This window comes from Carassius carassius, chromosome 37, assembly GCF_963082965.1.
Source record: "Carassius carassius chromosome 37, fCarCar2.1, whole genome shotgun sequence".
NCBI lineage: Eukaryota > Metazoa > Chordata > Actinopteri > Cypriniformes > Cyprinidae > Carassius > Carassius carassius.
The window spans coordinates 15,210,762-15,227,989 of NC_081791.1; the positions used below are offsets into that span (position 1 = coordinate 15,210,762).

General features: G+C 35.4%; 1 protein-coding gene across 1 annotated transcript in view; it reads right to left on the reverse strand.

Annotated features, from left to right (window-relative positions):
• LOC132118144 (multiple epidermal growth factor-like domains protein 6) overlaps nt 1–15,317 on the reverse strand; it is a 32,306-nt gene extending 16,989 nt beyond the window's left edge. Inside the window, exons 1-7 of the mRNA XM_059527732.1 lie at nt 14,957–15,317; nt 9,001–9,123; nt 4,357–4,482; nt 1,641–1,763; nt 1,088–1,210; nt 476–613; nt 48–170 (exon numbers count right to left, since the gene is read on the reverse strand). Coding sequence (XP_059383715.1) covers nt 48–170; nt 476–613; nt 1,088–1,210; nt 1,641–1,763; nt 4,357–4,482; nt 9,001–9,123; nt 14,957–15,116 — 916 coding nt within the window. The 5' untranslated portion in view covers nt 15,117–15,317. The remainder of the gene's footprint in view (nt 1–47; nt 171–475; nt 614–1,087; nt 1,211–1,640; nt 1,764–4,356; nt 4,483–9,000; nt 9,124–14,956) is intronic.
• Between the last annotated feature and the right edge of the window lie 1,911 nt (nt 15,318–17,228).

Sequence of the window (17,228 nt, forward strand, 5' to 3'; positions counted from 1 at the left end):
GCCAGTAACTGATATGTCTCCTTGCTCTTTTTAATAGTTGCTTGTACCGTCACATCCACATCCATCATTGTTGAGTCTGTATCCTGCCCTACAGTAGCACTCATAACCTCCGGGGTAGTTTGTGCAGTCCTGCTCACAGCATGAAGTTCCCTCCTCACATTCTTCCAGATCTAAAGCAAAAAAAAAGCAGTACAGGAACAAGGCCACAAGCCATCGGCATGTATTAGGACCCTGTAGACTGAGTATTTATATAAGGAGAATTCCAGTTATGAAGAGAGGTCAACATTTGGAAAGAACCTTCAGGGCACAGCCAGAGAAACAAGACCCACAACTGCTGAGATCCAGCTGGCTGACATTTGCTTTTGTAGGAAATAGTCATTAATATTGGTTGAGGAATTAAGATTTTAAAGGATTATCAGTGCAGCTGGATGCCCACTGAATCCAAAACTTATTTATGCATCTGTCTCACACTCACCCAAACAGGCTTTGAGGTCCTCCGCGAGCTGATAACCCTGGTTGCAGCTGCAGACGGGTCCGAGTGTGCCGTGCTGACAGTGGTGTGAACAGCCACCGTTATCCGAGTCACAACTATTAACGATCTCTATTGCTATACCTACAGAGAGTCAATAATAAAAAGGGACAAGTGTTCAAATATGATTATGAACATACAGTAGCATGAATGCCATTGTATTAGATAATAAAAATGCTAACTAAGTGTCATTTACTTCAAAATTCAAGACTTTTTGGTTGTCAAATGTTAATGGACCGTGTTCGTTGTAGTTAATAATGCAATATCAAGTGCAAGGCCAATATTGCTGATACCAATTCTAAAAGTACATTACCATTCAAAGGTTTGGAGTAAGTAAGATTTTAAAGAAACTAATGTTTTTATTCAGCAAGGATAAATTGGTCAAAGTGACATTAAAGACATTCATAGTGTTACAAGATTCACATTTCAAATGAATGCTGTTCTTCTGAATTCCTCTTTAAGAATTCTTTAAAAAATCACTGTTTGCACAATAATACTGATATTTACATTGATGATAATAATGTCTCTGGAACACCAATTAAGTTTAAGGTAACTCACGGTAGCATTTCCTGCCATCAGAGCCCAGCTCGTATCCTGGATTGCAGATGCATGAGAAGGAGCCCGGAGTGTTCCGGCAACTGTGAGCGCATGCCTCTAACCCTGTTTCACACTCATCGACATCTGAAACACACCAATTACTAGCTACTGATGACATGTCGCCTTTTTCTATTTATACATACATCTAATTAGATGAGAATCCCAGTTGAGTCACTTTTAGTCAGACAAACAGAAATTTCTGCCCCTTGCAATCACTTAAATGAAAATCAATGAGTGCAACCTCTCAAGCACTAATATGTTCCATCATGGACTTCAGAGTGGAAATCTCTGCTCACTGTTTCAATGAGATGATGAACCATGCTCTACAGCTTTCAGCCATCTAATCAAACACAGTGCTTCCACTGTTCTCACACCATGGGAAAGAAACTTCTTTAAAAACTTTGGAAAAAAGAGGATCCAGCAGATGAGAGACCATTTAATACTTTCCATGACAGTGTAACTGAACCCTAGCGTGGTGGAAAAGCCCTTCACTGCTGCTGTCAGAAGCTTTTACCTTCACAGCTCTTCTGGTCCGGGGCCAGCATGAAGCCTTGGTGACAGCTGCACACAGCATGACCGCCATCACTGCGACATAAGTGCACACAGCCGCCGTTCCTCTCTGCACATGGGTTCCTCTCTGAAACACATGCTGTTTAAGTCAGATCTTGTAAGTCATTTCCCTGGCTGTCTCTCTCACGCACACAAACTCTCATTATCTTGTCAACACAATCCATGTAAGAGGTTACACATACATAATTTCTGCAGTCTTTCTCTATCTGAAGTCCCATATTTCTCTTGCCAGCTTTGTTTCCTCAGACACATTATGACAAAACACATAATACATACAAAGCAGTTTTGAGACGACAGATTCTGATCCAGAATAAATAAGAAAAGAAAAATGTATGGCGTCATATACTGCATTTGGAGAGCAACAAATAATGTCAGGTTTATACCTGCCATAAACTTCCTTTTCAGCACGTTTTATAGATCTGGGGAAGCAAATCTCGGTCATATGATCTGATTAAAACCATAATACACATTAACTAAGTACTAATAGTACTCTGGTAATTGCATGTCTTTTAGAAGTACTTCCTTGGATTACCACATAAATACTATCACTTTCAGTTTTTGTGCATTCCAGTGGTGGGCATTTAACAGTGATTCTTTCTGCATATTACATATTATGCCAGTAGGTGGTAACAAGTGACTGTTTTTATGAATGCATAACTCATTCATTAGCTCAACTGATTTATTCGACACTGATTTATTAAGAAATGGAACAAATGGCTCCAACTGTCCAAATATGCCTATAGTAGGTGAAAAACAGTATGTCAAAAGAGTAGCATGATTCTAAAATCTGCATCTGATTAACACAACTATCACATGAAGTAAGCAACTGATGCTGTCGGTCATGTGACAATAAGTACATCAGTACATCAGGAATTCATTTTAAACTATATAGTACATCATTTTTTACAGTTTGCAAAGTAAGCTCTTCATCAGATATGGAATACTCAGACTGTATGTGATTTGAACACATCTGTCTTTAAGAGTCAGTGAATCATTAATTTAAATGATTTGTTCAAAATCACAAATTCACTTACCAACGCCATTACTGTATCTTGTTCAGAGATGCGTTTAAATTTTACATTCTGGTTAGGCTCCATGTTGAACTCTTTTTGGTGGGTCAAAAAAGGGAACTGGTAAAATGCATCGAAAAATTAACTAACAATATTGAATCGAAGTTACTCAACATTAACGTCTTGTTTATTTACCTGTTGTATAAAAGCAGTATCAAAATCATGTTTGTCTGAATATCAGTACTCATATACTTTATTTTTTAACACAGAAGGAAGGTAAATACTATAGGTAAATAACCAGAAAAACAACACTTTGCAGTTAAATTGTACAATTATTTATCATCCCCAAACCATGCAACAAATCAGTGTACTATGGTATTACCATCGCTGTAGCATTGCACAGCCATAGTAGTGTTTTAAGGATTGTCTAAATATTAAACTACCACAGAGACTTTTGTCCCAGGACTCATCTGCACTTTGATCACAATAATATGAAAACAGTTTAATGGCAATGTTATCCATTTGCTGAATTGCACTGCTCTCTTATGAACACACACAGATGCTATGATGTTTTTTTATACTAGTTACTCAATAAGACCCCTTGTTCTTTCCCCTTGTCTTCAGCTAACTCTCAGTAGTAACACTTCATAGGGGAACAATTGGCTCTGGTGAGTGTCAGGACATTGGATCTGTGGGGTTGTGTACAGTGAATGTGAATTTTGGCAGACACACTGGAATTGACACAGTGTTCGCCAAGATGATGATGATGCTGTAGTCTGAATAATATAAGTTTTTCTCTGTGAAAACGGCTATTTAAAGCAGGCCAAAACGCTTTCAGATACTGCTGCTCAAGTGACTCACACTGCACTAACTGAGGTCTGTTTTCAAGTTCATTGTTTCTTGAATCCTTGATCCTGTTATTAAGGTTAGTAACTGCTTTTGAGCTGAACCACTTTTTGGAAAGTATACAAGTTTTTCATTTGTGATTTAAGCCATCAATTCAAAGTATACAAGTCAAGGGTCAAGGGTATCTCTGGGAAAACAGCACATCTGGGTTTTAGAGATGCTGATCACTTTCTTTACCTTCCACGTTTCTGCCAAGAACCCTTCCATCCATACTTCCAAGAGCTACATACTGACTTTATGACATAGCCTTAGACCAAAGCTTTTCCTTCTTTCATCCTCTCGTCAGCATGCTCTTTGACTAACAGCATGTGATATGCACTGCCGGGACATTTTATGGACGACATCATGAACATAACAAAACTTTCAGAAGGTAAAGAGTTTAAATAAGCAACAAAAGAACTGCTTCTACACCCTGCTGAAACGACCGGCTTTGGCCATCGTGAACTTATACATTATACCGCTCCAGACTGGTTAGCACTAGGATCCAAAACATACTGAATGATATATGACTTCTGATTACTGTACTGTACTAAACTATTAATATTACTGTACAAAACATGAAGCTAAGTAAAACAACAACATTAACTGTTACAGTAAGTTGAACATGGAGGCTTGCAATTTCGAAACAGCAAACAAAGCATAATTTGATGTTAATTTTGGTAGACTTTTTAACATTTCTTGCAAACTCAACAAGACAAGCCACTGTTAGATCTCTATTTTAGATAAATGAAGAGAAAGCCTCACGTCTGCAGTGCTTTCCATCAGCTGGGAGCTGGTACCCACGTCTACAGCGGCACTGGAAGTGAACTGGAGAAATCTGGACACATCCATGCTCACAGCCTCCATTATTCACTGAACAGGATAGGACAGCTGAGGGAGGAATAAAGAATAAAAGAAATGACTGTATGTGTTTATACACAATATATTTACTATCACAATATCTTTACTATCACTTTTTATCCATTTAACACATCCTTGCTGAATAAAAGTATTAATTTCTTTCAAAAAGGAAAGGAAAAATAAAAGTACTGACCCACGGTAGTGTACATAGTTACAAAAAATTCTCTCCATTTTGAATAAATGCTGTTGCTTTTTACCTTTTATACAAGAATCCTTTACAAAGAAAGGTATTACAGGCTCCAAAAAAATATTATAGACACTGAAGTATGGAGTCATGGCTGATGAAAGTTCAGCTTTGACTAATATTTTGTCATATATTTTAAAGTATATTAAAACAGAAAATTGCAATAATATTTTGCAGTATTATTGTTTTTTTTCCCTGTATGCTTGATCAAATGAATGCATCCTTTGAGCAGAAGAGACCTGATCAACGCCATTGTATGCTACATTTACACACGCGCACACACACACACACACACACACACACAAACACACACACACACACACACCACATGTCTGATTAACTATCCTTGTGGGGACTCTCCATAGGCATAATGTTTTTTCTACTGTACAAACTGTATATTCTATCACCTTACACCTAAACTTACCCCCCACAGGAAACTTTCTGCATTTTAACATTCTCAAAAAAAGATTTATAAGTTGTATACACATGGGGACCTCAATTTAGGTCCCAATGGTGACACGTGTCACCAAGAGTTGTGTGTATTCAGGTCTAAGAAAAACAAGACCCCCCACACACACATTTATATATAGTATATTTAAATTTATATGATCTCTTATTTGTCTTTTATACACATAATGAATGCAAGACATTAAACTGAAAAACAATGGTATTATTCTTGGAAGAAAATAATTAAAAACTGTCAGTACTTTGTTTGCATAAGAGTGCACTCACTTTATAAAATACTTTGTGGTAGCACCTTTGGCTTTAATTATATCAGTAATCCTGTTTGTTCTGGACCCCGTCAATGTAGCACATCTGGATTTTCTTTTTCTTGCAAAAGAGTTCAAATTGCAAGAAGACTTCCAGTTCACAGTCCGGTGTGGGTCAGTTCAAAGATTTGTTACAGATCTGAAGCCTGTCCGCTGACACCAACGCCAATCCTGGACACCGATCTTTCTTTTTTTAAAACCATTTTCTTTTTCAGAAGGCTGTGGGATTTGGTGTATCCTTATTTAACTTTCTGGCAGCTTTCTAAATATAGTCCTGTCAAAAGCATTCTCACTAATCATCCAAAATAATACCAAGCAATTATTTTCAGAAGCTGAATCATTTAGTGAAAACAGTTCACTGCAAACTGACCTTTTTTTTCCAGATGACTGAAATGAAGCTTTTGATGGAAAAACAAACAGTGTCTTATCATACTCAAGTGTTTGGATTGTGATACTTAGCGATGTTGCCGTTCTTCTGTTTTTCAAAAAGGATAATCATCTCAGGAGAGAAACCAATCATTAATTATATTCAGTAAAATACCACTAAACAGCTTTGTTCTGCGCTATTAAAAAGCCATCTGGTGTGGTGATAAGGGAACGGTCAGCGTGAATGTTTGATAACTGACATTGAATACACTCTGAATGACCAGGAACCTGTACTGTGTAATTTAGATCTTGAATGACTAGCAAAGATACTTTTGGAGTAAATCCTGAGGTGTGTAAGATTTAAGACTAAAGACTGGGGCATGTGCTCTTTCATTATTTGGGTTCTAATGATTCAGCGGGGGGCAAATGATGTCCTGTCAGCACCTTTCAGTCCGTCTTCTCCACCCTTTTCCTCTGAATGTTCACTCACCTCTTTCATCAAACAGGGTCAGACAAAGGTTACAGCTGAGCTCCAGATAAACACACTGTACAGTTAATGTAGTCTCATTCAGTCTGGCCATCTGCACTCAAAAAATGGCTCTTCACAGAGGCTCTCTCTGTAAGTATGCTGTTGTGCTACCATTAATTGTTAATACAAGTGCTTTTGAGGCTCAATTTGTATCAAACCTTTAAAAAAAATTATTTGAGGCACTAAATAGCAGGTTAAAAATGTCCAAAAGAAGAACTGCATGTTTTACTTTGTTTTCTATGTTTGTAAGTTAGACTTATACAGGTTATTTCTATTTTTTATGGTTTTTTGAAAGTCTTTTATGTGCACCAAGGCTGCAATATTTGTTTTCATTATTATACTGTTTTTTTAAAAACAGTAAAACAATATAATGAAATAATATTTTAAATAATATAAAAAAATGTAAATTGTATTTTAAAAAAATTACTTTCTCAAACATTTCACATTATCAATGTTAAAATCTGTTGTGCTGCTTAATTTTTTTTGTTAAAATTTTGCAAGAATATTTGTATTTATATTTTTTTGAAGAATAAAAAAAAGATTTATTTTAAATAGTAAACTTTTATAAGAATATAAATATCTTTCTGATCAGTTTAATGCATTTTTTTCATGAAGTAAGCTTTGAAGTGAAAAAAATAATAATTGTGTTGTAGGATAGGAACTATTTCCCATCTGAACGCAGACAAAAAGTAAAGCTAAAAAGACTTTCTGATCACAACGTCTATACATATTTTAACTATTTTTAAGTGTTTTCTATATAACCTTCAATAGAAACTGCTGAACATTTATTTGAAAAAAGAAATAAAATAAAAAATTTCACACCAGTTTGGAATAAATAAACTGACACATAAGAAAAGAAAAAAAAATCAGATGACGGTTACAAATTCCACTTACAGTACATATATATAGATCACTGTTAAAATGTGTCACCATCACAAGGAGAATAATACTCCAAACCACAAACCTTAAGCCATGAACAGTCTATATTTCAGCACTGAGACTGAATATATACTGGCATAACAGGCATATCAGTCATCCTTAATGAGGAGGAGTCAGCTGTCTAAGTGTCAGCTATTTGCTCACTGTCCAAAACATATTTGAAAATGTCATTAAAAAATCCTATATAAATGAGACAACTGTCTCTCTTTTTAAATTAATTATCAAATAAAAGTGATAATTCTTGAAACAGGATAAGTTTTTGGAGAAGTGTAGATGGAATGCGGTTGAAAAAACAAAACAAAAAAACTCTTTACCTTAAGAGACAGTGTCTAAAGGATAATGATAATATTTCTTTTGCCAGAAAATCCTTGGATGAATTAAAAATAATTAAGGGTTTACCTGTTGGCCATAACTCATAACTTAATAAGCTTTAGGCATGAAGTATCAGCAAGATTACCAACTTCTCAAATTACTGTTAACCAAAACCAAATGATCCTGGATTAAACCCTCATTGATTAATTAGTGGCATCTGTTTCTGGTTTATTCTCGCAGTGTGTTCCATCCCACTCAGCTTTGGTTCAGATTGTGGTTCTGTAGAAGAGCTGGTTTGATTGCGGAAAACAAACTGACAAATGAGCCTGAAGCCTGACTGGCTGGAGCTCTCTTGGGAAGGTAAAAATTTAGCTGCTGATTCAGCTAAACCAGAATGAACCAGCAGAATCAGCAAAGTGAACAAATCCCAGAATGCATCTGAAATATAAATGTCATTTGCTTTTTTTACTCCATTTCAAACTGTCTTGGAAACTGAAAAGAATGTTCTAGGTTTTTACTTGTTTTTGTTTTTGTTTTGTTTTTTAGTAAATACCACAGCATTTCATTACTATTATAGTTAAACTGAAATAAAGATGAAATCAAATAAAATATCAGTATTAGATAATAAACAGATCCCAGAATGCATCTGGAATATAAATGTCATTTGTCTATGTTCCATAGACTTCCAATGTCTGTTTTGTTTTTTGCTTGTTGAAAGTATTCTATTGTAATGAACAGCATATCACAGACGCTGAATAATCTGATGCTATTTTACATTCCTTTAAAGATTTATGCAGTAATCTGATAGAATTTCATGTACTTTACACTAATAAAACTTGGTGTTTGGCAGTAAAGTGTTACATCTCAGGGCCAAGAGTCCAACTGAAATATTGCACCCCATGAGCGCACACAGAAAACCACAAGATTCTCACCATATTACAAGGGAAAAAAGCTATAACATTTCCAAGTCATGTCCAAATGAAAAGTCTTTTTCAGCTGACATGTGGCACCCCAGCTGATGAAGAGGCTCATTGTGTGGCATGGCATTGTCTTTGAAGAAGGTATTTGACTGGTATCCTCGTTTGTCATTTTTATTTACCATGTTGTTTAATGTTTTCAAAGTTTCTATAAAGAAATTCCTGAGCCTGAGTCTGGTCTATCTCGAAGGTCCATCACAAACTCACCATGACAAGACCCGTACAGTACCAAACATTCCACTTTTAAGAAAACAAGAGGCTCTTTGATTCCCCCTCATACACAGAGCTCAAGGTGGGCACCCCTGCTAGCTTTAAAGAAAAACCGTTCTAAGGCCATGATGATTACAGTCTCTAAACCTTTGGATGCAGGCCAGTCTGTCAGTGACCTCTCTCGACCCCCGAACGACTCACCTATGCAGGTGCGGCCGTCTATGTGCAGACGAAACCCCGGATTGCACTCGCAGTAGAACGAGCCTCTGGTGTTCACACACCTATGCTGGCAGCCCCCGTTGTGAACCTGGCACTCATCAATATCTGAGGAAGAAAAAGTGGACACATGAGGCCATATGTTAGAATGTGGTTTGACTCTTGCACAAGTTTTCAAAGCATTCACCTAAGAAAACAAAGCATGTCATTCTGACTTCCTTAATTAATTTATCCAAGACATATGCAAAAAGCATTTATTTTCCTGTGTCAGATGCTACTCTGTTTCTTTTTAACTGAAGTCTCTCTAACCTCCAAAATCAATAGCTGGCAGCTCAGATACCGTTGACACACTGAATCAAAATCAAAGACGCAATGCTTTTAAGTCATAATTATTGTCCTTGGATGAAAATGAAACCAATATATTTTAATTTATCATACATTTTATTAAGTTTTAATCCATAAATTTAGGTGGATAATAAAACATGGATCATAAATAATTCATTTTATTCCAATCTTTATAGATTTTTCTTTAAAAAAAAAAAACAACAACATTAGTGTATGGTTATTATCCTGTTATTTTCTTGTTGCCACATTTTTGTCAACAGTGTGTTTTTAAGTAACACATGTGCACCCTCACACACTATTTATTACTTGTTTTCATTATTTTTTTAATCTTCTTTTGTGTTTCACAGACAAAAGTAATACATAATGACAACTTTTGGGTAACTTTTTTGGGTGAACTACTGTATCCCTTTAAAACTGCTTCTAGGCAATTCAAAAAGTTGTTTCCGTAAGTTCACTTATGAAACTGTGGAAATATGCAATCTGCACATTATAAAGATCTTCAAGTGAATAAGTTCTTTGTGTCCTGTCTGATTCAGGCCATGTGTTTTACAACCACCCTGACCTTTATAGTAGCATTGCCAATGCTTCATTTAATTACAGTAAGCAGAACGATCAGGTAAGGATCAATGTTGACAAGCTGAAACACAGGAATCATTTTTGTTAACTATGTATGGTGCATTTAAAAGGTCAAAACACAACAGGTCAATTTCATACTCAGTTTACATTCATGACAACAGTGGATTCCACTGAGTAGCCTATTTAAGAAAAAGATGCAGAGGGGAGATTTTGGATAGGTCTAGTACAGGTGGAGTGATGATCCAAGAGACATCAGAGATCTGTAGCAGGCCTGTGAATGCCCTGCTGGTGAGAAACTGTAATGCCAGCAGACTGTGTCAGTGATATTACATATGGATCTGTAATATCAATATGAACTTACTAAAATATGCATGGGACTGATTCAGGGAGTAGATGTTACTGTAGTTTTTTCAATATCATTTCGGTATTAATCTAAGAGGGATTATAATTAGATGTTAATTATACAAATAATAAACATGTAATGATTTAAACATATATTATACATACAGTTAAAATGGATTTATTAAAAAGAAACTTCCAAAAAATATTTTTATTTACACTGAAAAACTAAGAGCATTAGGGGGTTGAGTGTAAATTATGACATTATTATTATTTTTATTTTTTTTACTATTCATAAACTCCCTTCCCAGAGATGCTTGTCCTATTGTTTTATATATCTTTCCAAGAGATATAGTGAAAGAGCCTTGAGAAAATTTTCCATAGTACTTGTTTTAATCCTCTTTATCTATAAATTAATTGGCCGATTAACTTTTTGGACAGATTAATGGAGGACTAAATAGTATTTTAAAGCAAACCTTAGAGCATAATGGCCAATATTCTGTAAGCAAGAATTATTTCCAGGACAAATGATATCAAAACATTAAAATATAGTTACTGTAGAGCCAGAGAGACTTTTATCTGTTGGATGCATGGCAAAAACTGAAGAATCCAAGGAGAGGATAATTCAAAGTATGAGTTACTGCAAACTATAATGAGGTGTCTCCATAACTGCTTATATTTTGGAGATAAATTGAAAGAAATCAGACTCATTAATGCATTAAATATTCCAGTTTGAACTCCACAAGAACTCCTACTATAATACAATACTTTCCTGTGTTGCGTTAATGCGTGTGAAGGTGGATTAAGTTCATATACTATGTTCACCTACAATTCATCATATTTGTATGAAAACTTTTAGCTTTTATAATTCATGCCTTAAATGAAAATCTCAAGCAACCATACCACTAGCCAGGAAGATGGAAGTGATGGTCCACTTGACTGCAGCGGTTTTACTCATTAAGACTGAACCTTAAAAACTTTAAACCAGGCATTTAGACAGACCGACTGACCCTGAGCAGTTCTGTTTAATGAAAGTGCTTTGATTAAGTGCAATAACAGACCTGGAGCAGAGATTAAAGATTAAAGGTCCACTATAATTAATATGTGAAGAATAATTCAGCTCCATGCACTTAAACTAGAGGAAGCCATGTTACATTATTGCAAAATATGCTAGTCCACAAAAAAATTATCTTAGATTTCAGATTTATAGTTACTAGTAAATCAATATTGTAATGTTGTGTCTTGTTGCTAGGGAGATTATTTTCCTCTTTGTTATGGACCGTTGTTATTGGCAAAAGCTTAAAACTAATCTACAAATTTAAATCTCAAATCAGTATTTTATGTCCACATATTTATTTATGGTAAGAAGCCATGAAAAATGGGGGATAACGTCCAGTCAGCAGGTCATTATCCTAAAATAAACCCCTTCAGGGTGAGCAGATCGGCTGGCTGTATATTATCTCTTAGTTATTTAAACCACAATGACATATAACAACAAATCTGGTTTAGATTGGGATGACAGTTAATATAGGGCTTATATGCTGATTTTCAATATTTCAATATGTAGTTTAAATAACTGTTACTAATGATGGATCATTTCGGTTTTGCTGCCAGACAAACAACTGCAAATGGAATGTAATAACAGACAGCCAAGAACTAGATGAAATCCATATTTGATTTAGAACAAACAAGTAATTATCTGACACAAGGGACACATGCTTGATGTGACATAAACAGAAGAGAAAATATATCCATGAATATAAAGACGTGATTAGGCAGACTTTTTACATTAAATATTAAGTGTGTACACTGAAGCAAAAATTTAGCAGTGAAACAACTTTCACTCAAAAATTACAAGTTCGTTTTACAAATAATTACAAAGAAACTGCAAGTAACACATGGGTGTGGAAGTCTTTTTTTTTTAACACAGCTTTTTTTCACTGTTTTCTATAGTCATATAACACCAATGTTTAAAAAAAAATATTTTTTTCTGCATACATAGACAACTTTTATTGAAACTTCATCTCGTCAGTGGTGAAATACCCCTTTAATATGCAGAAACAACTATAAGTAATACATTTGTTTAATTATTTTGGTATGAGCATCTCGACCAGCCTGACACAGCAACTGGCTCAACCAATGGCGTGAGATTAGGGGTGGGACTATCTGCATGTCCAACCAATGGAAGACAGGATATGGTATAAAAAGAAGTTTGATAGTTCAACTCTGTGTTTTCCTTTAAGTTTTATATTTAAGTTTTATCAATAAAATTAAGGTGATAATATACTGTAATGTTAATCAAGTAAGAAATTTAATGTAATTATGTGCTAATAATTAAATAGTCAGTAAGATAAAAAAATATGTTCAGGATATCTTAATTTCTCTTATTTGCTTTAATGACAGCAGCACTCAAGCTGCATGGACTCCACAAGTTCTTCCACAAGAGCATCTTGAGCTTCAGTGGAAGCAAGAACATTTGATTCATTGATATGATTAATGCCACAAATTTGCTTAGTGACCCAGACAAAGTATAGAATCTGAAATGTATTTTTCAATTCATGTAAAACCTTCAAAAAATCTCAGAACTTTGGTCTTAGACTTCTGGATCCCATACAAGGTAACAGTGCAACCCACATTTCAACCAAAATAACAAATGTGATGTCGTTTGGCCCTCAAAGTCCTGCAGTTATGTCAGGTACAGCTGGGACACTGCAATTGAATAGGAATGTCAAACCAATGACATATGTGAACTTGAACTCCTCAGGTCTACAGGTTAGAAAAACAACTGCTTCTTATCACGATAACCCTGAGTTGAGGTCACAGACCTTTGCTTTGAAGTTTAGCAAAGATCTGGCTTGATATCACAGATGCGAGCCACATTTTAATCTTGCACTGCTACCTGTATTACAAACATTACAGGCTTGTGTGAAGACCGTCACATTCGGTTTGCCAGGGAAGTGCGTCTTAAAAATGCATAGTTCTGTGGTGCCAGAATCTAAATCTGTCTTCCACATTGTTGGAGTAAAGAAGACACATCAAATAGCAAATCAGGAGGCAAAATATTAGTCCAATATTCATAAATAAAGAAGATCAGAGGAATTCTTATAGTGGACATCTCTGACTGCAGACTGATTATGCCAAGCAGCCTCCCTTTAATCCAAAACACGTTTCTCCTTAATCTTGCATTCCGTGTAAGAGAGCATTACCCTGGAGCACGTTCATTTAAGTCTAGCTCTCTGTTTAAGGTTATTACAGAAACCTTGGAACTTCAAACCTTACAAGACCCAGATTAAGTCAAAGAGACCACTAATTCTAACTGCAAGAATTTGCAATATACACTACAGTTGGAAAGCTCGGGGTCAGTTCATTTTTTTTAGTTGTTGTTTGTTTGTTTTAAATAAATTCATTCATTCATTCATTCATTCAGTAAGGATGCATTGAAAGTAAAGACATACATAATTTAATAAATGATTTCTATTTTAAATAAATGTTATTCTTTCTTTAAAAAATCCTGAAAAAAGTATTACAGCTTTGACAAAAACAATGTCATATTAGAGTGATTTCTGAAGGATACTGAAGACGGGAGTAATGACTGCTGAAAACTCAACTTTGCCATCACACAAATAAATGACATACATCAAAAAATATATCAAAATGAAAACAATTATTTAAAATAATATTGCACAATATTACTATTTTTACTATCATTCTGATCAAATAAATGCAACCTTGGTGATTCTTTAATTTCTTTAATCGTTTTGCCCACAGTTAACAGAAATCAATGTGTCTTTCACATCATTTGGCAGAGAAAGAAAGAATGGAAGTTGAATAAACTGTATATGCCGGAACATTCTTGTCTTTCCATGACCTTAGTGTCATCTTCATAGGTGTTGCAAAAGATGTAACCCTGGGGGTGTTTTAAAACTCATTTATCCCAAACATCTTAGAAAGCATCCTTTATAAGCAAAACAGACCTTATTTTCACCAAATGAATAACAGGCATGGGAGAAAAAGCAGTTTTCTTACTTTACCAAAAGTATCACAGTCAAAGGCTGAGCTCGAGTTAGTTTACTCTGGTAAAGTGATTGGTTACGTTCTGACAGTCTCCCTAATACTCCCAATCCCTCAATTTAGAGCAAATCCATAAATCCAGCTCTAGAAATTACTTTTCAACAGTCTAAACTCTTTTTCACTTAAAAATTTGAATGTGAAATATTACTTGAAAAGACTAAGAAGTCTAAATTACACAGTTTTGCAGGTTCATAAAACTGAAAACAAAACATTAGTCGTATTTGGCAAACACTAATGTAGCAGCTTATTATTTGTTTTGTTACACATCTGACATCTGTTCATGGCGGAGTGAAGGCATTATCGTCTCCAGTCCTTCATGGTGAATTATGAGTGCTGAAAGAAGCTTCTTTGGCCACAGCCAAAACGGTACCAAATCATACAGCATGACCGAGTACTGTCCCAGAATTTCACTGAATTCGCACAGTCATTAAACTAATGCGTTCCACCACATTCCGGCTCCGAGTAGGAAAAACAAAATGAAAACCACAAAATAAAATAGCAAAAACCTGAAAATCTAATGCTTAATAACAGTAAATGTTATTCCCTTAACCAAGTGAATCAATTCACTGAATCAACTGAATCGATTAACAGTGAATCCAGTAACACTCACCTGCTCCCAGGTGTCCTGAGTTGTATCCCTGATATCCATTGAAGCAGGTGTAGCAGTTCCTGTGATAGTAGCGGTAACGCGTATTTCCAGCACCCAAACATGGGACCAGCTGAGTCCAGAAATTAAATATGAGCACTAACCTCAGCCACCCGGACAGCATTGTCCAAGCGCAATGTGTTGCAGACCTCACTCAAACAGAAAGAAATAAGATTAGGCAAACAAAACAGGATAAAAAGACTCTCAGCATGTCCATTATGCAACAGTAGAGAACAACTGCCGCTGTGGGCTTGAGAAGCTATTTAAATAAGCTGTGTGTCCTGGCAGCAGAATCAAGTAATTTCACTCTCTCTCTCTCTCTCTCTCTCTCTCTCTCTCTCTCACGGCATTGACAGACATGTAGTTTTCTCGTGGCTCTGTCTCTCCTATTATGTCTCCATCGCCTGTGTCCAGGGCAGGCCTCAGCAGTCCCACCCTCCTGTCTGTCTCTGCTCCTCCCTCCTCCTCTCTTAGGTATTGTAGTTTACCAAATGTTGTATGAAATGTTCCCTCAAAACAAAACAGTGAACAGTGGAGATTTTCTAAATTGGGCTCACATTCTGGTCACTTTGGCTTTCACTATATTGAGTATTTCTTTTCATCTTGGCTGTTATCAAATTAATTATGGCCATTGGGAACAGTGTTGGGTTTATTGCATTACTAAATCATTTTTACTGCACTTTAAATACATTTCCCTTGAAAAGTTAAATAAGGGATTACTCTTAAATTTTCAGTAATTTGACTACACAGTTACTTTTGATGTAATTGCTTTAAACACTGTATAGACTATAGAACAATTCTATAATAAACGAGAGTGGATTGGTCTCACTTTATTTTAACGTCCAGTTCTCGCTATTAACAAACCATTAATTACAACCTTTGCCTCAAACTCCTAATTTGCTGCTTATTAATAGTTATTAAGGTAGTTGTAAAGTTTAGGTATTGGTTAGGATTAGGGATGTAGAATATGGTCATGCAGAATATGTGCTTTAGAACTACTAATAAACAGCCAATATTTAGACATGCTAATAATTGGTTGCAAAGCAGATTAAGCAGATTTTTTTAGTGAGGAAATAAGAACAGGAAGCTGAACTTTTTAATAACCTGTCAAATATGGGCTTTCTCGATTATAAAACCACCTTTACAGCTGTCATGAAATCATTTTATTAAAAAGATGAAAGAGCCCCGGTCTTGAATTCTCATATAGCCATTGCTGTCATAAGCTCAGTGATTTATACAGCCTTGGTTATTAATAATCTTTAGATCAATTCAACTTTTTTTTCTACAGCTCAGAAGTTGAACAGCAATACAAATGAGTCACAAATAACCCTAATTTTGACAAGTTGTTGGGCCATTGCAGTGGACCCTAAGAGAAAACTTTTTTACAGGAGGGTAAAGGGAACCAAAGAAAAGCTAAAATGCTGAACTTAAGCAAAACATGGTATAGACTTACAAACCCAAGAAAAGTCATGGAATAAGAGCCTGACCAGTCCAAACATGGCATGTGCTTGCAATATCAGATATCTTGCATCTTGAACAAGACAATAATCTATCCAAAGTGACAAGGACAAGGAAATGTGTAGTGAAAAATAAGAGGGGAAGCATGCAACCAACGTAGTATCAGTTTTTCCGAGAGTATGAAGGTTGAGGGGAGTTTAAAAGGTGCACCTGGACACGATTCAAGCGTCTCTTTTCATGTGAGTTTTGTGAGTCAGATGAAAGGAAGGTCACTGCATGTCGTACTCTCTGTGTGAATGCCTTTGTGTCAGTGAGGCGGTCTAAACTGCTGCCAGGTGTGGGTTAAGACTCATCTTAAACCATTTGATTAAATTACATTAATAAGGACACACAGAGGCTTCCCTAAATTACAGAAGAAAACTCACAGATGCACACAATACAATGGTAAAACACACCATTACCACATGCTGCAGCTATTTATTCAGAGAAAAACCTTCATGTATGTCATACAAACAGTAATATCCAATAAATGATACACATTAAACCTACTTAAGCGGGAACCATTGGGTTACGACTTAAAATAGATTAAATATAAAACTAGCGCTGTTATTTAGAAGAAAAAACATGGAATTAATTACAGCATTACTTTTTTTAAAATAATTGATTTTATTTTTTCATTTGTTTTCTTTTTAAATTGTATTTATTATTTACAATGTAAATCATTTTATTACATTTTTTATGATGCACGTTAAAATAAAAAATGTAATAAAACTATTTA